Raw genomic sequence first — 25,877 nt, forward strand, 5'->3', positions numbered from 1 at the left:
ATTGCAATAGCGCAGCCCAATTATCGGTCCAAAATACTATATAAACCCTGTATCTCCACTCTTAGTTTCTCGCCTCCATAATACTAAGGACCAAAAAACAAAACAAAAAAAAAATGGTGGCTGCATTATGTTTATTTTAAGCAATCTTTTTTTTTATCACAATTGGCCTCTCTAAGCTCTGGTAAAATAGAGACTGTGTATGTTCAGATTCAGCAGTTGATGAGATCAGTCTCTGGTTGTACATTTGCTGCTTGTGTAGCAGAAATGGTATTGTCTTACAAATTCAGCTGTCATCCCACAGATATCAAAGCAAAATTACTGCTTGCCCCATTCAACTTTTCAACCATTTAATTTTTTAGTCTTACTTAAAATGTAAACTGTGATATTTAGTCTGAGAAAGCCTTAGCTTGCAAAAAGACCTCTATTAATGCAGAGTAGTATTGTTAAAAAGAGAGAAAGAGTCAGCTAAAATTGTAATGAAATTCCACCAGTATTTAGACCAGCTGCTATGGTAGCCCTCCGGAAACCAAACACTAACTTTGCAGATTTCAAACCACACTTTGTTTAATTTCCACCAACCCTTTAAACGTCGGAAATTGGGCAACCCAAATAAAAAGCACCTTAATTAAAAAAAAGAGATATTTATTTTAGATTATATAATTTCATAGCTAATCTTGGCCTGCTATCATTTCAATTTTCCTTTCACCTAGCTAATCATTTACCATATAAAAATGTAATGCAGTATATACATTTTTTCATAGTTTGATATATTAGTCTATACAACACTAGACTCTCTATATGTGCAACATGCAATGTGAATTAAAGATACTGTGTTGCACATAAAAGAATATCCGGGAAAGCATTACAGCTAGGTATGATGTTGCCAACGGATTAGCCATACACTTCCAGCTTCTTTGTGTGTGTGTGTGTGTGTAAGAACTGCATAAATTAAGATGCTGATATTTGCTGGAATCTGACTTTCTTCCAAAGTCATCATAATGGGCTTTGCAAGGACACAGAGAACATCCTAAATGGCAAGAATCTGCTATCATGGGAAATATCAATTTTAATGTTGATAATACTCTGTGACAAATCATGAGTAGATCAGATCCAAAGTGTCTGTGGTGCAGAGTAAGCCTCTTAATCCTTTGTATCACAGAAATCCTTTACAATAATACAAGTGTGGAGGTTGCCAAGTGAAGGCTCTCAAACCAATAAACCAAGAAGACAACTCCAGAGATTGTATATCGAAGCCAGACTCTACCAAAGTATTGCCAGTCTGTTGATATTCGGCTTTCTCAAAAAGCCTCTGCAGCAATCAGTTCCATGTTAAACAATTCATTGGTGATGTGAAAAAGGGTAGCTGGTGAGTTCTTCCTCAAGGGAATGAAGATTTCTTGGAAGTAATAATATAAGATTAAGGATAGCTAAAATTAAAAATGTTGGTGTGCTACTTCTTCTATCATTTATTTTTCTTGGACAAGCCCACAGCCTGCCAGCTGACATCAGTAAAAAATATAGGCTTTCCCCAGGTTAGTATAATCCGGGTGGTATCTCTGGAGTGGTCAGACACCAGACAGCAAGCCATGGCTTCAGTGCAAACCCTATTGAAGTCAAAGGGAGTCCCTTCCATGGACTTGAATGGGCTATGTTTCTGGCCCTGTGTTCCTGGAATTTAAAACAGATGCTAATAACTCAGAATTTCCAGAGTCTAATTTCCAAATCATTTCCCATGCTTGTATTTTAACAAAACAGGACTACAGGAAATGTCCATTAAAGTTCAGCTGCATCTTTTTAAAACTCCTTTGAGAGTAAAACTAAAAGGCCTTGACAGATCACAGCAGGCATCCATAGCAATGATCTATGCAGTGCAACATTTATCCGTTACTGTTCAGGGAAGTGCTAGTTATATCAAAGTACCTCTAAGTCTTTCTTAGAGAAGAGAAACCCACAATGAGAAGAGGTGACTCTGGACAGACAGACAGGCAGACATTTGACTGATGTCAAATGAATAATAATTTTGTTCTTGTTCTTCCAGATGATCCATTAGGGAGCTTCCTAGGATAAATCAATATCTTCCTCCTTTTCCAACTCATGCATCACAGTCACTGGTGGTTTAGCCAAGGAAGATTGGATTATGCTCCATTCTGAGCTCCTCAATATCTCTCCATAATCAACCACAGGAACTGTGGCTGAAAAGTGTTGGATACATCTTCCCACTTCTTTCCTTTGTCAGAGGCTGAGCAGATTGCCTCTGCAGTATTTCCAGCCTCTGACAACCCAAGGAGCAAATGGTCAGGATTAAGAACTAAGACATGGTCTCTTGCACAGAGCACTACCATTTAGAAGGGAAGCCAGTTTCAAAGAGCATGTGTAAAATTGAATCAATAACATGAAATATCATTGACTGAAAGCACCTTTTTAAGGTGAAAAATCAATCCAGACTATGCAATGGAAAGGAGACCTTCTTGCCATCATAATTAACTCCCAAGTCCAGAAGATCCATTTGGAGCAGGCTTGGACATAAGCAATTTTTCAAACTTGAGATCTTGATGGAAAAAAGCAGTGGTGGAAATATAGCAAAAAAACTCATTCCTTCGGGTAATACATTATTCCACTTTCACTGACATTATGTCTGAAAGCCACCTACAATTTCTTAGGGTTACTCAGGCCTGGCCTCCTTCTTAAAATTTAGGTCAACATAGCTACAATGCTCAGGTCTGAAAAATCCACGCCCCTGAGCATCATAGCTATTCTAACCTAATCACTGGTGTAGAAACATATAGGTTGATGGAAGAATGCTTCTGTCACCCTAGCTACTGTCGCTCAGGTAGGTGGTGTTTCTATAGCAACAGAAAAACCCCTTCTGTAACCATAGGTAATGTCTACACTATGGGATTATGCCATCATACCTATGGCACCACAGTTATGCCACTATAGTCCCTCTGGTGTAGACATGGTCTGAGATTGCTTCTGTTCACCAGAGCTACTCCTGCTCCCTCTGCCTTCTGCTGTTATATGCAGGGTCATTATTTCAATCATCATTCTATTCTCTCCCACTTCAAAATTGTTACTAGTGTCCATTTACAACATTGGCTTCTTTTATAGTCAGCTAGTCCTTTCTGGACAATAGTCTTTCTAGCTCTGGTGTTTCTTCACTCAGCTGCTCCTTAAAAAAAAAAACAGAGATAACCTATATGTTTTGAAAATAGATGTCAAAATATGCCCACTATGTGCATAAGCAACTAATCAAAATGGAAATGTAATGGACACCTACATCATTCTCCTGCATTTCAGTTGTATTATGAAGATCGGGATAGTGTTTCAGGAACTGTGCTATATAGGTCATGATAGACTTTTCGTCTGGCTTGTCAACATCCACATCTGGAAGAGTGCAGAATATAAAGTAAATTAATTCTTAACTGAACAGCAAAAATGTTACATACCATTGAAAAAATTTCAAACAAAAATTAGCCTATCCTAGTCCAAAATTTGATGCAGTATAGTTCACGTAAAGTACCTTCAGGATCAAGAAGTCTTGGGATTCCTAGTTCTGTTTCTGCAATTGTGAAGGCCTCATTTAGGTTTTCCCTGTTAGATCTTCCTTTCACTTTCTCCATGTCCACTAGCTCTGGACGAATAGCATGAATAACTGAATGAAAGGCAACACCACTCCTCCAACTTCGTCCAAAATCTTTGACTTCAATTCCAGCCTGCCTTAAAATTTAACAAAAAGAAAAAAAGAGACAATGTATCAATCTAGTCATATGAAGACACAGGATACAAGGTTATGTTTTCTATCAGTGGTCAAGAGTGCATTTTCCAATATGCCTCAAGCTAAAATTTCTGTTTCCAGTGAGCTGTTTGGTTACATTAAGCCCCATGTGTTATGAGCAAATGAACTACAACTCTGGTTTTTGTATGTGAGACACTACAAAATATGTTGCTATATAAAACACTACTCACTATTCCCTCCCCCTCTTACTGAATACTTCCAGTCTTCCTTCACAATAAGTATACTTACCTCATTATCTGCATCTGGATTTTTAAAGTAAATGATTACAATAATATTTTTCTCATTTAAAATAACATCCTAGGAAGTAATGCCATTGTGGTTCAGTTCAAAAAGGTAATGTGGAGTAATTTCTTACAGTCCTTGTTCCATGCATGAGCGATAATGTCCTCTCATAATATCCAATCCGCCTACACTGCCACTGTGAAACTCACAAAATGATGCAAGAGGGAATCCAAGGGCATGTCTACATTACGTGCTGGATTGACGGGAGACTGATCCAGCAGGGGTCGATTTATCGCATCTAGTCTAGATGCGATAAATCTACCGTCGAGCGCTTTTCCATTGACTCTGATACTCTACCGGAGTCAGAAGGGTAGGCGGAGTTGAAGGGGGACCATCAGCCATCGACTTGCCACAGTGAAGACACCATGGTAAGTAGATCTAAATATGTCGACTTCAGCTACGTTATTCACACAGCTGAAGTTACGTAACTTAGATCAATCTCCTCCCTAGAGTAGACCAAGCCTCAGTGATTAGCACTAAAGAGAAAATAATCAGCAATGGGTAACACTTTAATTTTTCAAAGTAATTCTGAAAACTATGTTCATGTCTAGATACTGAGGTCCTTATCCCGCTTTTTATACAGTCCTTATCTAGGCAAACTTCCAGTGAGGCCATCTTGGGGCCTTCAGGTGCTTGCTCTTTCTTGGGATAGTGCAGAGTCGCAGGGGTAGCTTAGAGAGGTTTATTTTTCATGGAGGCAGTGTCTTTTTCTGAGGGCCTGATCCAAAGCCCACTGAAATCCTTGGAAAGACTCCCAATCCCTTCAGTGGGCTTTGGATCAGTTCCTGAGGGCTGTTCAGCGTACCCCATGCTTTCAGACGGCACAACCTGCTCCTGCAGTGCAGCCATTCCACTCTGTGAGTTTGTATAGAGGGATGGGGACCACGATGCTCCTTCCTCTCCCCATGTTTGGGTCAATTTGGTTGCTGTATTCACCCATCACTAGAATTTTTCACTTGCCACCTGTCTGGATGGCGCTGCTATTGGCTTTCAGTAGTCTGTCTCTCACTGCAAACATTTTTGTAGGAAGAATGGTATGCCAAAGTAGATTGCATTGTATTGTAAATTGCCTTATACTGACTGCACTGGTGTTATAGAGACCCGGACATAGAGTTCTATGACATTATGATCATATTTACTCTCGCAGAGGCTTCATTCTATTTCTCTGTGCTGGTTGTTCTCCCTGGATATTTTTGTGGATGTCTGTATGTTCAGATAATTATTTGTTTTATTTGAACAATTAAATACAGTTTATTCTTTTATGGCTTTTGGGTGAAGGGTCTATCTTTTTATTTTTCTTATTGTGGAAGCAATCAGATCACTATTGTCTCTTTGATCTAATTTACTTTTTGTTTTATGCCCTCTTTGGAATCGGCAAACATAGGAGAATTGTACCAAATGAAGATAAATGTTTTGAAGCTAACAAGAGGGTGCCCTGTTAAACCTCTGAACCAATTTAGTTTAATAGGAAATGAAAATTAATGCAATTTGTATAATAATATGTAACTGCGATTATGATTAAAGCATGATAGTCACAATTTTCAACAACTCGCACTCAAGTACAATTGTACTCACTCACTGAGACAGAAATAACAGAAAAGCACAGTCTCTAAAGAGTGCCCTTTCAATATGGGGCAAACGTTGTATCAAAGGTTTTGGCAGCAAGAGCCAACACTGTGCCATTCAGACAACATCCAACTCTCCTTCCAGTTTTTCACTGTCTCAGGGATAATTCTGCTTCATATACCATAAAATGGGATTGCTTTGCAAACGTAATCTAAATTATTATTCATTATTATTATTTGTATTATAGTAACACCGAGGAGCCCCAGTCATGACCCAGGAACACACTGTGCTGGGCACTGTAAAAACACAGAAAAAGAACTCCAGTCCTATGTAAAAAGCTTACAATCTAAATTAATTTGTCAATTTAACTTACTTCGCTGCTGTGTACTGCACCCACTTTAACAAAGCCTTCTTAGCGTTTCCTTGAACTTTGGGTACTACCTTCCGTTTTGTTGGTGGACTTGCAGCCTCAGAGCTGACGACACTGTCCACAGAAGATGTACTGCTAGACAATGACTGCAGCTGTGGAAGGTTGCTTGTCAGCTCTTCAATCTGTGTTTAGAATGAAATCAGTTTATTGTAATACTGATATTTATTTTAAACATAATGAACAGGACATTAACAGGAAAAGACAATTCCATCAACTTAAACAGAGCTGCATCTCCTGATGCTATTGGTGAATTTGAATCAGAGTGAACACTTGAAAGTGACCTTTCCAAACATGCTACGTTTAACCAACAATGACCAAGAAGAGGGCATTTGGTGGCAGCTGGGGAAGTTAACAAGGCCTCGGTCCTCTTCCCATGACCTCTTTTCAAAATAGTTTAAGTACTCTGATGAACTCGTTGTAGTAGTTTCATTTTCATTCCCAAACTAATCCATTGTTATGGCTTGATTCTGAATGACTGGCTGTCTCTAGTTAGGAGAGGCCTTGCAATGGAATAGTACAAGGGTGTACATTAGCAAATACCGGTGAGGCAATTCACAGAGCACTTATATGCCCCATGCTTAGCTCAAATGAAAACCATTAGTCCCACACTTTTAAGAGCATTACATTCACACCTTGGTTTTAATAGGAAATGGCTTTATATTATATATAAACACAACTTTATATATATATATATAGTTGGCACATATTTGCCTACTTGAAGAAACAAAGATTCAGAGAGTTTAGACTGCTCAGAGAACATTACAGAACAGCTCAGTACCTTAAAGAATCAGGCTCTCCTAGAGAGTATCGGGGATTGGCAACAGCTGCTACATGCTCATACACTGTACCAGCACTTCCCTGGTGCAAAGGTTGCTCTAGAGACAGCTTGGAATAACAGCTCTTCCGGGTGAGAAGTGCCCCACTCATCTCAGAGAGACATTAACTCAGTTGCCCAGTGATGATAATTTAAATGTCAACATGGTTAATTATTGCGTTCCTCATGTAAGAAATGAGAGGGAGAATCTCAGAGCTGCACAATTTACTGTAGTAATTTTGGTGCCACATATTGGAGATACCATCACTTCATTTTTCCCCCTGGTCAAGAAGGAACCAAGCCCAAGAAGCCCAGCAAGGCCCATGGGCCAGCTGAAGCTATACCAAGGGGAAGCCAAACTCAAGGAGCCCTGTGGAGCCAAAAAGGACACACAGTCATCCCTTTGTGAGCAGTGTCTCATTTTGTCGCTCAGAGGGGCAGAGTCTGAAGAATAACACCATCTTTTTTCCAGTTTTGACCCCTGGGGAGCATTAATGATTTCCACTCTACCACCCACAGTGTTGCAGGCTGTATTCGGCCTTTGCAGTTCCCTGCTGGAGGCCCCATGGTCCTATCATACCCTGCCCCAAGAAGCAGTGAGCTGAAAGGAAAAGAACAGCTAATGTGGATCCTTCAAGCTTGCCTAGAGAGGATTCTTGGAGTAGTCATTTTGAAAGCTAGAGAGATGTGGCCCTCCAAGGGATAGAGGGGCTAGCACAACCAATCAGGGCCCTGCTGGCCTAGACAAAAGAAGCTGCCTGGCCCGAGCAGCTCAGTTCCTGGCTGTTGTGTTGATACTCTTATGAGGCGGTCATTCAAGTATAGGAAGATCAATACCCCTTACATGCAGAAGTGAGCTGCAGCAATGGCTAAGATTTTGGAGAATACCCTTGGGGCTGTCAACAATCCGAAGGGTAGCACTTTGTATTGGTAATGTTGATGGCCTAGTGTGAAACGCAGGAATCTTCTGTGCGCTGGATGAATGGTGATGTGAAAGTAGGTGTCTTGTAGGTCATGGGACAAGAGACAATCTCTTTTCTCTAATGCCGCAATTATGGTTGCGAAGGTTACCATTCTGAAACGCTGATTCCTCACAAACTTGTTGAGTTTGTGTAAGTCCAGAATGGATCTCCATCCACTGTTCTTTTTCTGAGTGAGAAAATAACGGGACTAAAACCCTCTTCCCCTGTGTTGAGGTGGTAGTCGTTTCAGGGCTCCTAGCCGCAGAAGGTGATTTATTTCCTTCTGTAACAGGGGTGCATGAGGGGGTCCCTGAAGAGGGACAGGGAAGGTGGGTGGTAGAGGGAGTAGAAGTAAATGGAATAAAGTTACCCTTCTGGATAATTACCAGAACCCATTTGTCTGTAGTGATGTTGTTCCAGGTAGTGTGCTAGCACACGGTCTCCAAATGGACTGGAGGTCATCTGATATTCCAGGATGGGAGAACACAGAAGTCTCGAGCCCTCGACCAATATTTCCAAACAAATGACGTGATGTTGAAGCTTGAGGCGTGGCGGGTTGATCTTGGTTCTGCCTGAGCCTCAATTATTTTTGTTTGTGGTGTTGATCATAATGTCTCTGGGAGTGGGTGTACGGAGTAGGGCAGAATCTTTGAGTGTAGAATCTGCCCTGTTTCTTCTTGTTTGGGAGGATGTAAATACCTAAGGTTTTCAAGGTGGTTTTCAAGTCCTTTAAGGTATGTAGAGATGAATCTGTGATTGCCGCAAATAGTTTTTATCCCTCAAAGGGAAGGTCTTCAACTGTGGCTTGTACTTCCCTAAGGAATCCAGAGAGATGGAGCCTTGATGCTTGATGCATGACCACAGATGTGGAAACATAACAACCTGCCATGTCAGCAGAATAAAGGGAGACCTGTAGGTCTATTTTGGCAATTAAAGAGCCACACTGTTAGCTTTACATTGTTTTTTTTTAATTCCTCCGGCATTTGTTCATAAAAGATGTCATTTTATTAAACAAGTTGTAAGTGTATTTCACCAACAGAGCAGAATAGTTTGCTATGTGAAATTGCAGTGAGGCCGAGGAATAGGCTTTGCATTTAGAGGGGTCAAGCCTTTTCCAGTCTAACTGGGTAGTTATTGGCTAGTGCTGTTTTCCCCTTTGGTTTACTGCCTCTACGACCAGTGAATCTGGAGCCGGCTGAGTAAATAAGAACTCAGCCCCTTTCCCCGGTACATAATATTTTCTGTTCGAGCATTTACAGGAGGGTGGGACAGTGACAGGTGTCTGCCATATTATCTTTGCGGGATCCATTATAGCAGCATTGATGGGCAGAGCTATGTTTGCTGATGGGGATGCCTGCAGGATGTTAGTAAGTTTGTGCTAGGTCTCTGCTAGAGAGATGTCCAGGGATTCTGCAACTCTTTTGAGTTAGTCCTGGAGAGACCTGAAGTCATCTCCTGTGGTGGGAGGCGGTGGCATAATTGTTTCATCTGGAGATGAGGATGAAATATGGGTGGGTGGCAGTGTGCCGCCTTCAGGGGTCTCTTCCGGCTCCTCTCCCTCTTCCTCCTGGGCCTCTGATGGTGGTGGGCTCGTGGGTGAAGGGGACCAGGTGGCCTTGATGCTGGTAGGTTGGGGGTGTTAAGATTCTGGGCTCTGTAGACTGCCCATGAGTCCCAGTATGGCCAATTGGGGGACATAACAACAGACAGTGGCATCCCTGGTTGTGCCTGCTAGCTTTGCCCTTGCATAGGTGGTTGTTGGTGAGAGGGTCCCGGTTTCGGGGAGGAATGACAAGGGGGCTGTAAGACCTGATTCATCCTCTTCATCCTGATCACTAGATAGTGGACATGCAAATCCACTAGGAGTGCCTATTCGGCTCGGTGCTAGTCTAACTGGGGTACCGTCGGTGCTGAACAAAGGAGTCCCCAGCATGGAGATGACTAGAAGGTCCGTGTGCCTCCTGAACTGGCACGGTACCAGAAAGCTCGGTGTTGGGGATGGGAGTACACTCTAACTTGCTGTTGATGTCAGAACTGTCGGTACCGCAGACTTGCTATGCTGCGTGGGTACCGAGGATGACCTCATTGCAGTACTTGGCGCTGAGGATTTCCTTGGCTCCGCCAGTGCCAAGGTAGATGTTTTATTCTTATGGTGCATGTCTGAGAGAGAGCTTACCTATGCTGGGTCTTTAGCGCCACGGGATGTCTCCCTACTGAATGTTCCCAGTGCCTCGCAGTACAACGGTTTTGGTGCTGTTGATACCGGGGCAGATTTTCCACCCAGAGATGACATTCTTTTGGCCAAACCTCTCTGTGGGGATGTATGGGTCCGCTTTTTTGAATCCTTTTTGGAAGCAAGCTCCTTGGTAACAGGCTTAGAGATAGTACCCCTGTCAGAGGCTGCCGATGGTGATCATTGGCCCAGAGGCATTCTGGTCTCAGTGTCGGAGGCTGGTCTGAGGGATTTTTCCATCCTTAACAGTTTAAGTTGGAGATCCCTCCTTTTTGTGTCCTAGCAGTTGACTTTTACAATGCGGACACTTCTAGGCAATATGAGTCTCGCCAAGGCAGCGAATTCACTGAGCGTGGCCATCCAATACAGGAATGGAGAGTCTGCAGGTTAGGCAGCGTTTGAAACCAGAGAGCCGGCATGCCTAAGGGAAGGAGATGAGTCCCACACTTAGCTGCTGTTATTTAAAGTGGGGTCTGCTGGAGGCGAGGTGAAAGAAAGAAACTATAAAGAAAATGAAAGGAAAGGGTAGCTATTTACAATTTGAGAGAGGTACTGCTGGCGGTCCAACTCAAGCCAAAGGCAGTAGAGAAGGAACTGAGGGATGGTTGGCTGTGTACGCTAAGTGGCTGCTCGGACAACTGAGGCACTGCTACTACAAATCTCCGACTGCAAGCGCAGGGCGCCAAGATACCTAAAGTGGAGCACCCTCAGGGACACTCCTTGAAAAAGAACCAGAGTTTGTTTCTGGCTGCATTTGCTTTATCTGGGTTTACAGGGAGAGGGAGGGTCTAAGAACCTTACCATGAGATAAGCTAACATGGACCAGGTAGGGAGAGTGCCAAGGAAGAAGCAGCAATGAACTGAAAACAAGCCATACGTGGCTGCTGTATACAGGATTACTGGACTGTAACTCAGAGCAGTGGGTGGGGCCAGGCTCCCCTACTGGCCTCAATAGTCTCAACCACAAGAAGGGGGCAGGGCTTATTTGAGAGTCTGAATAAAGGGCTGAATTTAAAGAGACCAGAGCCAGGGACTTAATAGGACTGCTCATTTAGTAGCTCTTTACTATTGTGGTAGGGATTCATTTGGATTTTGTGACTCAGTCAAAGGGCCAAGCCACAGGAGATCCCAAAAAGTCAGCCAGCAACCTACAGGGGGTGCCAGGAGCAGGAAAAGGCATGCAGTACCACACCCAGCTGCAAGAAAGTGCTCAGAAGGTGAGTGCCTCATTACACACAGGATCAAACTTTGTCCTTGAAAATATCTGCAGCTCCCAATGAAATAAGTAGGTGTCACACATGTATATGTGAGGCCAGACTTCAGCCATTAAATAGTAAACTCTGTTTACATATTGAATGTCCTGCACTTGAAAACTTGGTACATTCACTAGCAGGCTCTATCAGTATAAATAAGGAATACAGTGATTGATGGTGCTTGTTTACAACTAGTTCTTTTTATTTACTTGTTTTTTTAGATAGATAGATAGATAGATAGATAGATAGATAGATAGATAGATAGTTTGCTTTGTTCAGGAAAAGAAGTGGGAGTGTATGCCAATAATCACTTGATATCATTTTAAAGGTACATTCCTGAGCCTCAATCCTGTAAAAAATTACACATACGTTTAACTTTATACATAGTGAATAGTCCCATCCTCATACATACATTGGGCCAGATCCTCAGGTGGTGTAAACTGGCATAGTTTTATTGAAGTCACTGGAGCTACACCAACTTATGTCAGGTGAGGATCTGGCCCATTACTTCAAAAATAATAGTCAAATGTAGAAAATGCAATACCTGAAAATATAAAATTATGGTCCACATCAAGCCAAGTACAATAGAAGGCCTACCATCGGCAATATCAGTTGAATTGATGTTGACTAGCTTAATCTGTTTAGAAAAGAAAATACACATTATCACATACAGGAGAGAGTGACAATTATTACATGGATTCTGAATGGGTTTGGTGTGTAACAAATTTATGCAAAAATAGTTTTTTTCTTCAAAAATTCAGTGCAGTGACCAGAACTTCAGTTAATATATTGCACAGCTATAATAATGCCTTAAAATGGAGCAAGATAACAAACAGAAGTATAACAAAATGAATATATTTTTCAGTTTGTGATTAAACATGATATATCATAAAATCATAGAAATTACATGCAAAAACTAATCTAAACTACCACTTTGGCCAATACTGGATTGTTCCATTAATATATTCAACTTCAAATGGAAAAAATATACCACTTAATTTATATTTTTTGTACTTATGCAAGTTTGTTATAGGGTTAAAAATTCCAGAAAATCTTTGTACCAACCGGTGATCCTCTGTACACGGACTAGCATGAAAAGCAAAGGGGAAACAGTGATATATAAAATCAGCTTAATGTGATACATTAATTCATTTTACTGGTAATTAAATTCTGGAATGAAAAAGAAAGCACGGCTATAACAAGACAATGCATAGAATCCACAGTATTCCATTCTTGTACTCACTTGCTGTTATCTCAAATTATTCATTTAGCTATGAACAAGCTGTTCTTTCCATATTTTGTATGAAGATGATCAGTGAAAGAGAGAAGAAGGGAACAGGAAATAAATGGGGAGCCAGAAAAGAATAAACAGACGTTGAAAAGAAAAGATGAGATATGTGTCTAGGAGAGATCCTTTCATGCAAGTGTTGTAAAGGACTTAAACCACATTAAGATTAACTATATCTCTAGTGAAGTTGGCATTGTTATGCATCTTTTAAAATAGGTAAATAGATGCACAGAGAAGAATGAATGACTTTCCAAAGTCATGCAGTAAATCAATCACAAAGACGAACAGATTCTAGGATCAGAATCCGACTCAGGGCTGGTCTACACTACCATGGTAAATTGATCCAAGTTATGCTACTTCAGTTATGTAAATAACATAACTGTGAAGTCAACATAGCTTAGGTCGATATACCACTGTGTCTACATCGCACTGTGTCGACGGGTGATGCTCTCCCATTGACTTCCCTTACTTTTCTTGGGGAGGTGAAGTACACAAATTGATGGGAAAGTGTTCTCCCATAGACTTGGCAGGTCTTCATCAGACCTGCTAAATTGACACCTGTTGCATCGATTGCAGCAGTGCTGATCTACCGGTAAGTATAGACATGACCTCAGGGTCCTACACTAACCGCTAGACACATGCTCACCAAAAATAACATCAAAAGACAAAACTCAGTAAAGAAGAGGTTGAATATACAATAGACTGTAGAACCAAAGAAAATGTAACAGCAAAACAGAAAACCATGAAACAGACTAAGAGAGAATATCCACAGAATTAGCATTAAAAAACAAAGAAAAATACATAGTGGGTCTGATTCTTCTGTCAGCTGCAGTGATGCAAATCAGGAATAACTTTTCTGAAGTCAATGTTACATTTGTGTAAAACTAGTAAATTTCAACTTTTTTTCTTCTCTTTCACATTGGATTTTTGATATATTAGGTTTCTATTGAAAGTTTTCGAAAACAAACACAGACAATTGGAAAAACTATGTATCTTAAGATAAAGCACCACCTTCCAATACATCATCCTGCTAAGAAATTCAGGAGAACCTCCTTTTGTTTAAAGAACCAAATATCTATGCATCAGGGCTTAAATTCTCATAGAGTATTTCCCAGCGCCCCCTACATCCCACCTTCCAACATGTTATGAAAACTTCAGAGGGGTTAAAAATATTTACCAGACCTCCACTCCAGACAGCTCTGGCTAAATTTCAGGTCTGCCATGCACTTCCAAAATATATTAATGAATAAATTAATTAATTTAATGTCAATGTTCTGTATCCTCAGGCAGACAGCTCCTCCTTTTTTCTGTAAAAAGCATTAGTTCTGCCAGTCACCATCAATAATTTTTAAAACACTTCTTGGGTGAACCCAGTCACTGTGTTATCTCTGACCAAGAACTCCCAAGGTGTTCATGTTATGCAGGTATGTTTGTGAGAGGAAGATGAGGATGAGGGTGGAGGTTGGCGGAAGAACCTTCAAATGTTGGTTGATACTAAGAGGGCAGGAGACTAATTTCATGTGACCTTTAACCACAGGAGAAAGGAAATGACCTTTGACCCAGTAACAGAAAAGTAACAGAAGCTTCTATAACAGGGGTGGGCAAACTACAGCCCATGGGCCAAATACAGCCCACCAGACATTTTAAGCTGGCCTTCGAGCTCCCGTTGGGGAATAGGGTCTGGGGCTTGCCCAGCTCCGGCACTCCAACCAGGAAGCAGGGTTGGGAGCCGCTCCACGTGGCTCCGAGTAGCAGCCACATGGCTCTGTTCTGGCATTTCAGCTAGGGAGCAGAGTCAGGGGCCACTCCACGTGGCTCCCAGAAGCCATGACATGGCCCCCCTCCAGCTCGTATGCACTCCAATGGCCCCCTCTGACACTCCAATGGGAGCTGCAGGGACGATGCCAGCGGACATGGCAGCATGCAGAGCTGCCTGGCCACGCCTCCACGTAGGAGCCGGAAAAGGGACATGCTGTTGCTTCTGGGAGCCACTTGAGGTAAGTGCCGCCCAGAGTCTGCACCCCTGAGCCTCTCCACATGCCCCAACCCACTGCCCCAGCCCTGATCCACCTCCCCCCCGAACATCTCCATCCCAGCCCAGAACACCCTCCTGCACTCCAAACCCCCAGAGCCCACACCCCAACTGGAGCTTGCATCGCTTCCTGCACCCCAACCCCAATTTTGTGAACATTCACAACCTGCCATACAGTTTACATTCCCAGATGTGGCAAAAAGTTTGCCCATCCTTGTGCTATAACATTTAAAGCAAAGAATCAAGGTTTGTTTGGCAAAACTTCCATGTAGGGTTGTACAGCTAACTCTCCTCTCTTAAAATCCCACAGAAACCCTGAAAAGAGCCCTAGAGGAGAATTCCCCACAAGATATTTTGATAATCCACTCCACAGAAATCTGGTATAAGTCTCCTGAGGAAACTAGGATTCTGTATTTCTTCTACTGGTTAAAAAGGATAAGTTACTATATATAGCCTAGCTCAAAAATATATATATTTTGGGGCTCATCCCTCAAAGCTGCCTCAAGCCCCAACAAATCTTCATTTCCTCTAGAAAGTGAAGCTTTCATAACAGATGCCACAGATAAAAAGACTGACAGGGCTCTCAAAAAAGCTTTTGATTAGGCAACTGCTCATATGAACATATCCTTTCAAGTACTGTATTTTCTCTGGCTTGTACCCTATTAAAGTTGATTGAGGAATTACAAAGGAAATCTTCCAGGTCCACGGCAAAACCCAGTTTTGTCCAAAAAGATATTAGGTTAGTGCCAATTCGTTTTCAGATTTTTGCAAAATGCAGTACATGACTCACTCAATTCTACCTCCGAATATATGAAAATGGGAAGCAATGCTGTAGCTCAAAGGGAACTTTGGGTGAATCCGTAGTCCCAGCCTTATCATAGGAATATAAAATATTAGCTTCGTTTTTAAAGACATCCCTGTGGTATTTGTAGAATCACTGGATAAATTCATAAAACTTATCTGACAAAAGCTTCGCTACCCCAACCGAGACCAAAGACAACATTCAACAACAGAGCGTAAGATGGATCTCGGGGCTCCTCCAATAGATGGTCCAGCATTCCTTCTGTACAGAAGGAGAGTTTTTTGATGAAATGGTGGAAATCACATGAGATTACTTTAGCTTATGTAATGTGGCCTCCACCAAAGATTATGCAGGACTCTCTGAGAGAAGGAAAATAGCTATGTCTTTCTTTTTGCACCCTGGGTTCTCTCTTCCCCTGGTCCTAGTCATTTTTTTGGCACCACCAGTCTGAGCAGGCAAGGCAGCCCTCACTGTATTTGAGCACAAAGTTCTCAGGGTGAATGGCTGCTGTAGCTCAGTTTGTATTAACAAACTTCACTAGGTCAGCTGAAGCAAAATTTTGTTTTGGGAATACTTTTATATATACTTTTACCATTCCCACCCATGACTGAGCCAAAAAAAAACAAAACAAAAAAACAACCTGAGGTGGATTTATTTCTACAGGGAGCTGCTATGATAGTCTCTTGTGTAGCAGAAAAGTAATTAGGTCAGAGATACTATAGTGTGAGATGGAAGCAAAATGTGCCAAAAATCACAGATGGCTGCTGGTTCATAGGTTTAATCTCTCTTATCACTATGCTATCAGATGCAATCTGGTGTTGCAGAAATTTAAAAAAAAGCCAAATGTAAAAAGGAACTAAAGACATCTAAGCTAATAAAAAAGATAAACGTAAGTCAATAAAGACAGCAGGAGGAGGAGATCCAGGAATATATGCAGAAGTAGGATTACTTTATTTGGCATTCATGCCAAGAACATTCTGAATTTTATTTATTGTGTTTTGTTTCATTTCTGGTGCTAAAATGGCAACAGTTCGATTTCTCCAGAATCAGGCAGGATCTTGGCCTGAATGCCAGTCAGGGAAATAATGACCAGAATGTTTTCAAGTTCTCACATCTATTCTTTTTGGGAATTTATTTTTGCAAATATCATTTAATTAAGTTTGGGGATGTGTTCTAATTGCAGATGAGCTGTTTACCCCAAATGTATCAACAGGTAGGGCAGCTTTTTATTCATAATGGGATCTAAGAAAATTAACTGAAGAACACATAATAATTGAGGAGTCCATTAATAGTTGCTCAATGTCCAAAAGAGAAAAGTTGCACCAAAAATATCATATCTTGGCAGTTGATATTTGGATTTCATTCTATCATACCTTTATAGCAGACCTATGTACAGCACATAGATACTTAGGATTCTGTGTAGCCCAGACTCTTCAAGATTACAGCAATTAGGTGAAGCTAGAATATGGACTTCAGGAAAGAACAACTGGGGAAAACAAAATGGTGCTGACAGAATGTTAATTAAACTTACCCGCCTTCCTTCTAGAAACTTAAGGGCAGAGCCAATATTAGCCACCCAATGGATTCTCTTCAGATGACGTCCCTGCTCGCAGGGCTTAAAGAAAGATTAGTGCAAATTACAATCAGATTTATACCAACGTTCTTACAAAGTGACGGCCATGTCATTATAAAAGCACATGTACATGTGCAGTGACCTGACTGATATGTTAAAATATTGTTGAATGCACTCAAATTGGGATTTTTGTAAATGCAAATAGATATACAGCAAATATAATAATAGATATGAATATTGAAGGTGAATTTTACAGCTTTGCTTAAATTTTAGATCTATGTATTGCAATCCAAAAGTAAAATCAAGTTCTATTTAGTTAACAACCTCACAACACAAGCTAGTCAAAAACAATATTCACTAATTTCTCTATTCTTTACTACATTTTTTTCTAAACGTATAAATGTAGAAGATTCACAGAAGTTTAAATAACAAATCACAATTCTTATAATACTAATAGCTATTTTTCTTCCCAATAATGCTTATGTATTTAAGCAGATTTTGTTTTTTGGACACATAAGTAAGGGAAGTGAACATGCCATCTCCAAAGTATTGTTTACAAAGTGAATGATAATGGTGGTTATTACTACAAAAATTCAATTTGAAGTAGATCTTTTCACTTTTTCCAGGAGAACGCTATCAAATATGGTTCACGGCCTTTCTGTGGCCAGCAAACTATCATGAGTCCTTTCTGAACAGGGGGTTTTCTCCAACGGGGAGACATACAAGTCTCTGAATGTAATCAAGACACAAACACCCCGTAAATCCTAAACTTTTAAAATTTGAAAGTGAACATTAACATTTACATCTAATCATCCTGTGATACATTATTCCATCAAGATAGATAGAGAATGGTTGTATCATTCTCAAGAAATCTCTTCAGTAAATTTTAAAATCAAAGTGTAGTCTAGACAGGTTTTAAGATCATGTAAATGTCATATCTGAAAAATGGATCTCTGAGACCCAGACCCATAGGTTTCCCCTATCTTGAACAACTCATTCTACAGAATGCACCTAATAGGCAATCCACATTTTGGTATCACTGGATCATTAACTATTTCCATTTTCATTCCTATTCAGAAAATCATAAAGTACTTTAACAAAGTTCTGCTATGGATCCTGAAATTCCCCCTGCAATTTCAGTGGGCTCTAATAATCTTCACTTCCTGTCTTAAACTGTAGTGTACTGTTGCTGTGCACTGTAAAACACCAACTATGTTCCACCCCAGCAGTGGCTGTATTTCCATAGATGGTAATCCTAATACTTATATATACATTATAAAATATAAAAAAAAAACTGGGATCATACTGGATGAAAAGTCCTTTTCAACCTGTAAATTATCTATTATTATTCTTTTGCCTATCCTTTCAGTAAACCTGATAAAGTGTCTTTTTAAAACTCCAGTCATTTTTCTGGGTCTACGTTGCCTCTTTTCTTTCAATAGTGTATTTATGTTGGCTTCGATATAATGAATTTCAACGTCACTATTGACTATGGTAAAGTTCCTTCCTTGGATCATGAATAACATGGTACCACAAGGGGGAGACCTCCCTTCTTAGAAAAGCATAGAACAGAGTAAAAAAACTAGTGCAGTTCAACACAGCAGAAATCCTAGTAACCCTTCAGAACACATAACTCAAATTAAGCAATCTTCATTGAAGTGAAGTATCCTTAAGCATGCTTACTATCAGACTTGCAAGTAGTTTAAATGACTTTAAAGCTGTTATAATTTAGTGGAGGTTGCCATCTGGAATCAAAATGCCTCCCTATATTTTATGGAAGCAGATGATAGCTAGATACAACTAAAGAATAACGGCTGAAAATTGGCATTTAGACAGTGACTTGAGTAGGGGACAGAGTGAAACTCCTGAGCCCTAGAGTGAGTTCGGGGAAGGATTCTATCTCTATCCTTTAGGGGCTTGCAATCTGATCCCTGGGCTGGTTTGGAAGGGGCTGGAACTCCTAACGGATAACCCTACTCACCTCTGCTGACCCACATAGGGCCAAGTTGGCCTCAGAATTAAAGACTGATTCGCCCTGACATTTCATCTCAGGAGGTATGCTGCCTGGCAGGGGCACGTATCCGAGACGTTTTGGAGGCATTCTCGAGGATTATCCAGCCCTCTGACTACTACCCCATACTACTCATCCATTTGGGCACAAATGATACTGCAAGGTGTGACACTGAGCGGATCAAGAGTGACTACAGGGCTCTGGGAGTATGAGTGAAGGATTCAGTAATAAAAATAATGTACCGTTGTCTCTATACTTTATTGGACCTAAACAGAATAGAAACATAAATAAGGCGCTTTGCATGTTCTTGTCGTTTATTGTTGTTTCTTTTGCTTTTTTGGTTGCCTTTTTTTTTTTAAATAAAGACTTGCTAGCTAGTAAGTCTACTAGCTAACTGGGAGGCCCTCAAAAGTGACATTAACAAACATACAAATATCATTTTTCACAGCAGACTTACTCAGTCCCAGCAAGTCAGGAGACAAATTAAGCCCTGGATGAGGAGGTGGGTTGGGAGGCAGCAGAGGCTAGGGGCAATGGGGGGGATGGATGGCAGACTGGGGGGATAGTGGGGGCCAGGGACGATGTGTGTAGGGGGTGAACCTGGGACTGGCACCTGAAGCCAGAGTCCACTGCCAGGCACCTACAGCCCACCGACCCGCAGCTGGGAGTATGGAGCCCGCTGACCCAGTGCTGAAGCCAGAAGCCCAAGTCCTACTGCCTCCAGGAAGGAGGGGAATTCACACAGGCTGCCTGCTCCTCTGGTGTTTGTGGCTCCAAACGGGGGTGGTGCCAGAAGGGGAGCTACTGCTTTGCCCATCTCGTCCCCCTCCTATCATTGCCCAGGAGCCTGTGGCCTCAAGAACAGCCCCTGGTGGCCAGTGGCCACACTTGAGAAACGCTGCTCTAGCTAATATTAACTACTCACCACTCTCATAAAGAAATGAATAAACTAAACAAGTAAGATAGCCACTATTTCTGTGAGATGTACAGGAAGTGTTGTGTGCTCTTATTTTCCCTCTACTGGCTCTAATGATTTGTGATTTTTGTCAACTTCAGATCCTGATGATTCTGGTGCACAAACACAACAAAAATAATGTTGTGTTTTAATGTTAAGCTCCAGTGAAACACATACACACTGATAGCAACAGACACTGTGTGCATATTTTCATGATATCACAAACAGGGAGTAAAACAAAAAATGTCAGTCTATAATAAAGTATGCCCTATACCTTAACCCGGCAGACCACACAGCTAATATACCTGTTTTATGCTGTAACACATAGGCACCTGTTGTCTTTCATGTATTACAATGTAAAAAAAATGAAAAACAAAAACCAGAAAATTATTTAATTATAATAATCAACTTAGAAGTTCAGAGAGCCATCTTATCTCAGTTCAAATGGAAACAAATCCTTACCAGTTTCTGACCAGAAAGAACCTCCAAAAGAGCAAGTAGCATAACTCCATCTTTGATATCTTCAAATAGATCATTGACCACCAAGGGGGGATTGCGCTGAAAGGAGAAAAGAAATCAGATATCAGAACTACCAATACTACTACTTCATTAAAATAGAAAGGGATAGAAAATTAATCTGGTCTTTGTCAGCAATGGTTTAATGGGACAGTTACCATTTGGCATTGCTGGCTCTGGAATGTAATACTAGATGCATTCATTTCATACTGAAGGACCTGAAATAAATCTACTACCCTGCACAGTGAAGGCATGGAATGTTGAACATATAGGGCCAGATCCCCAGTTGATGTAAATCAGCATACCTCCATTGACTAGCCATAAGATCCAGGTAAAAATGACAAGAGGGACAGAGAGTGAAAGGTAGCTATATTCTGCATTAGTGAGATAGGCAGCTGCCAAGTTATTCCCACCAACTAGCAGCATTAAGGTCAAAGAGAGGAGTGTATAGTTACATGTTCAATTTTCATGCTCAGGATCACACTTCAGCTTAAGTCTGTTTATGCACGCTAATTTGCCCTCTCACAATTAGTCCTGTTTTTGATTCTGTGTTCTTGAGAGGAAGGGAACATTCAAACAATAGGCTTAGAAGCTCCATATGAAGGACTATGTCTACTTTTTAATCTTATTAATAATGCCCATGGATAGCTTCCACATCCACTTGCAATGAACACATAGACTTGCAGGATACAAAGTTATTATACAGATGTGCAATGTAAAAAATAATATAGTGGCACCTTAAATATTCTTAAACTTTAAGCCCACATCACTGAACCCTTTACCTAACGTCCTGGCTTTAAGTGAATGTTTACAATTTCAATAATCATTACTGATTTCCAAACCTAAAAGCATCTTTCATCGACATTTAGATTCTCCATCATTTTAGATGTAGAAACCCAAAAATTTGTCATTCTTATTAAAAACTGTAAACTTCGAATCGAATCTACAATGTCGATATACACATTAAGAAACTATTAAGTAAGGGCAAACACACAGTTCCTGAATACAAAATTACAGCCATGTTTTGATTTATCTCATATTCCACCTAGTATTCAATACGGTACCAGAATTTCAACAGTCTTTAAACCTTGAACATACGACTGGGTGAGTAGTATGAAGGGAAGACAAGGTGTGCCAGGAAGTCTTTAGAGTGCTGGGGCTGTTGGAGTGACAGTTCTACTTTTACATTGCTGACAGTTGTTTCAGAAGGTTGTCATATTTCCCCCACTCCCTTTCTCCTCGAGGCACTGCAGTTCTCTAACACTAAGTTACTCAGAACATCAGTTCCCGCTCATGACAAGTTACTGTAACACATGCTGTTAAATTTTCAGAGACAACATGACAATATTGAAAATATACTTAAACAGATTTTGTTTCCAGATATTCTGAACAATAAGATGTCATCATTAAACTCTACTCTCTCAACTGCTTTGACACTTCCTGTGCCATTTTATGTAACTCTATCAGCTGGATACTACAATAACAATTTCATGCATTTTCTCTAACCTAGCACATCAAAAAATATAGTGAAATCCTGGACCCACTGAAGTCACTGAAAAAATTCACATTGATTATACTGAAGCCAGGATTTCACCTCGAGTTTATAAGCATCCACATGTTTTGTTGCTGATAATTGTCTAATAGGGCAACAATAAAATTGATTTTTCAGGTGCACACTTTTTTTCTAAACTTTATTTTTATTTCACATAATGAAACAATAACAAAATTCAGTCTTCATTGTTTGTAAAACCTAGAAAAAAAGAAACAAACAAAAAACCCTTAGCTCACAGAAGTCATGCAGGGCAACAACTGTTACTGTGACTAAACAGATAAATACGTGAGAACATAACCTATGAGTATCAGGGACTAATATACACTAACCTGCAAAAGAGGTGCCTATTTTGTTTTATGGTTACATCAGATGTACATCTGAAAAATCATGCTTGCACAACTAACTTGATGTACTGCTCTTGTATAGTTAATACAGAAAGTAACTGAAGAGCTGGAGATAAAAAAGAAGCATTTCCCTTCAGGAGCAGCGATGATATAACAAGGCAGGAAAAAGCAAAGTATCCCTGGGTTTGTAGCCTCCAACACTGAAAATACTCTCCCTTTGTTGTTTTATCTAGATTATCTATTTCTTCTGTGAAAAAAAATACTTTTAGCATTAGGTGAAAAGAACATTCTTTTGTTGAAATGAGTCTGTACATTTAAGTATCAGAGGGGTAGCCGTGTTAGTCTGGATCTGTAAAAGCAGCAAAGAATCCAGTGGCACCTTATAGACTAACAGACGTTTTGGAGCATGAGCTTTCGTGGGTGAATACCCACTTCCTCAGATGCATGTAGTGGAAATTTCCAGGAGCAGGTATATATATATGCAGGCAAGCTAGAGATAATGAGGTAGTTCAATCAGGGAGGATGAGGCCCTGTTCTAGCAGTTGAGGTGTGAAAACCAAGGGAGGAGAAACTGGTTTTGTAATTGGCAAGCCATTCACAGTCTTTGTTTAATCCTGAGCTGTTGGTGTCAAATTTACAGATGAACTGAAGCTCAGCAGTTTCTCTTTGAAGTCTGGGCCTGAAGTTTTTTTGCTGCAGGATGGCCACCTTAAGGTCTGCTATAGTGTGGCCAGGGAGGTTGAAGTGCTCTCCTACAGGTTTTTGTATATTGCCATTCCTAATATCTGATTTGTGTCCATTTATCCTTTTTCGTAGCGACTGTCCAGTTTGGCCGGTGTACATAGCAAAAGGGCATTGCTGGCATATGATGGCGTATATTACATTGATGGAGGTGCAGGTGAATGAACCAGTGATGGTCTGGCTGATTTGGTTAGGTCCTGTGATGGTGTCGCTGGTGTAGATATGTGGGCAGAGTTGGCATCGAGGTTTGTTGCATGGATTGGTTCCTGAGTTAGAGTTACTATGGTGCAGTGTGCAGTTGCTGGTGAGAATATGTTTCAGGATGGCAGGTTGCCTGTGGGCAAGGACTGGCCTGCCACCCAAGGCCTGTGAAAGTGTGGGATCATTGTCCAGGATGGGTTGTAGATCCCTGATGATGCGTTGGAGAGGTTTTAGCTGGGGACTGTATGTGATGGCCAGTGGAGTCCTGTTGGTTTCTTTCTTGGGTTTGTCTTGCAGTAGGAGGCTTCTGGGTACACATCTGGCTCTGTTGATCTGTTTCCTTATTTCCTCGTGCGGGTATTGTAGTTTTGAGAATGCTTGGTGGAGATTTTGTAGGTGTTGGTCTCTGTCTGAGGGGTTAGAGCAGATGCGGTTGTACCTCAGTGCTTGGCTGTAGACAATGGATCATGTGATGTGCCCGGGATGGAGGCTGGAGGCATGAAGGTAGGCACAGCGGTCCACAGGTTTTCGGTATAGGGTGGTGGTAATGTGACCATCACTTATTTGCACTGTGGTGTCTAGGAAGTGGACCTCCTGTGTAGACTGGTCCAGGCTGAGGTTGATGGTGGGGTGGAAGCTGTTGAAATCGTGGTGGAATTTTTCCAGAGACTCCTTTCCATGGATTCAGATGATGAAGATGTCATCAATGTAGCGTAGGTAGAGAAGGGGCGTGAGTGGACGAGAGCTGAGGAAGCATTGTTCCAGGTCGGCCATAAAAATATTGGCATATTGTGGGGCCATGCAGGTGCCAATAGCGCTGCCACTGATCTGGAGATATATATTGTCATCAAATTTGAAATAGTTGTGTGTGAGGATAAAGGCACAGAGCTTAGCAGCCAGTTGTGCTGTGGCATCATCAGGGATACTGTTCCTGACAGCTTGTATTCCATCTGTGTTGGGATGTTCGTGTAGAGTCTCTACATCCAGGCTGGATAGGATGGTGTTTTCTGGAAGGTCACCAATGCTTTGTAGTTTCCTAAGGAAATCAGTGGTGTCACAGAGATAGCTGGGAGTGCTGGAGGCATAGGGTCTGAGTAGAGAGTCCACATATCCAGACAGTCCTTCAGTGAGAGTGCCAATGCCCGAGATGATAGGGCGTCCAGGATTTCCGGGTTTGTGGATCTTGGGTAGTAGATAGAATAACCCTGGTCGGGGCTCTAAGGGTATGTTGATTTGTTCCGGTGTTAGTGTAGGGAGTGTCCTGAGTAGATGTTGCAGTTTCTTAGTGTATTCCTCAGTGGGATCTGAGGGAAGTGGCCTGTAGAATTTGGTGTTGGAGAGTTGTCTGGCAGCCTCCTTTTGGTAGTCAGACCTGTTCATGATGACAACAGCACCTCCTTTATCAGCCTCTTTGATGATAATGTCTGGGTGGTTTCTGAGGCTGTGGATGGCATTGCGTTCTGCACAACTTAGGTTATGACGCAAGCGATGTTGTTTTTCCACAATTTCTGCCTGTGCACGTCAGCGGAAGCATTCAATGTAGAGGTCCAGACTGTCATTTCGACCCTCAGGAGGAGTCCATGTGGAGTTCTTCTTCTTGTGCTGTTGGTGGGAGGGTACCTGTGTATCAGTGTGCTGTTCAGTGTTGTCCTGAAAGTATTCTTTGAGTCGGAGAGGCGAAAGTAGGCTTCCAGATCGCTGCAGAACTGTATCGTGTTGGTGGGGGTGGCAGGGCAGAAAGAGAGTCCCCGAGATAGGACAGACTTTTCTTCTGGGCTGAGTGTGTAGTTGGATAGATTGACGATATTGCTGGGTGGGTTGGGGGTACGACGGTTGTGGCCCCATGAGGCAGGTAGGAGTTTAGACAGCTTACAGTCCTTTTTCCTTTGTAGAGAGGTGAAGTGAGTAATGTAGATCTCCTGTCTTATTTTAGTGAAGTCCATTCGTATGGAAGTTTGGTTATTTCGCCGTCTCCGAATAATTTTGTTTAAAGAAAAACCCTCTGCTTACCACACTTACATTTCTACTCATACCTCGATGCTAGACCAAACTCTTCCTCACTGTGACTCCAGTGAAATCAATGGAGTAACAAATTCACTAAGAATGGATTTGTCCCAGGCAATCTTGCATTACATGCTACAGATAAAGATACAATTCATTTCCTTCTGTGATGTTTTTTCCCATGTAAATTTTGAAGCAACATTGTACTTCTTTCAAGTATTTGGATTTAGCAATGAAGATAATGATCCATAAGGGAGGTCATCACACCAATAACAGTGGGTGAAATCGCGTCATTTTGCCATTGTCTTCAATGAAACCAGGATTTTTCCCAGAAAATTTAACTTCTAAAATGCTGTGCTTTCCATGCAATCTAAATCTGTGAAGACACATTTCATAGAACTTGGAAAAGGAGACAAAATATAAAGAGTGCTGGAAAAGATGACAAGTGGCAAAAAAACAACCAAATTATCGACAGCAAAGATTTTGAGACCAAATGCTGAGAAGTAAGGGAAACCACAACAGTTC

General features: G+C 41.2%; 1 protein-coding gene across 1 annotated transcript in view; it reads right to left on the reverse strand.

Moving 5' to 3' along the window:
- The window catches only part of SYNE1 (spectrin repeat containing nuclear envelope protein 1), a 402,501-nt gene that overhangs the window by 356,577 nt on the left and 20,047 nt on the right, over nucleotides 1–25,877 (reverse strand). The window contains exons 3-9 of the mRNA XM_030556596.1: nucleotides 20,460–20,555; nucleotides 16,990–17,073; nucleotides 12,402–12,422; nucleotides 11,881–11,973; nucleotides 6,018–6,196; nucleotides 3,521–3,717; nucleotides 3,278–3,384 (exon numbers count right to left, since the gene is read on the reverse strand). Coding sequence (XP_030412456.1) covers nucleotides 3,278–3,384; nucleotides 3,521–3,717; nucleotides 6,018–6,196; nucleotides 11,881–11,973; nucleotides 12,402–12,422; nucleotides 16,990–17,073; nucleotides 20,460–20,555 — 777 coding nt within the window. The remainder of the gene's footprint in view (nucleotides 1–3,277; nucleotides 3,385–3,520; nucleotides 3,718–6,017; nucleotides 6,197–11,880; nucleotides 11,974–12,401; nucleotides 12,423–16,989; nucleotides 17,074–20,459; nucleotides 20,556–25,877) is intronic.

The sequence above is a fragment of the Gopherus evgoodei genome, chromosome 3 (genome assembly GCF_007399415.2).
Source record: "Gopherus evgoodei ecotype Sinaloan lineage chromosome 3, rGopEvg1_v1.p, whole genome shotgun sequence".
Lineage (NCBI taxonomy): Eukaryota > Metazoa > Chordata > Testudines > Testudinidae > Gopherus > Gopherus evgoodei.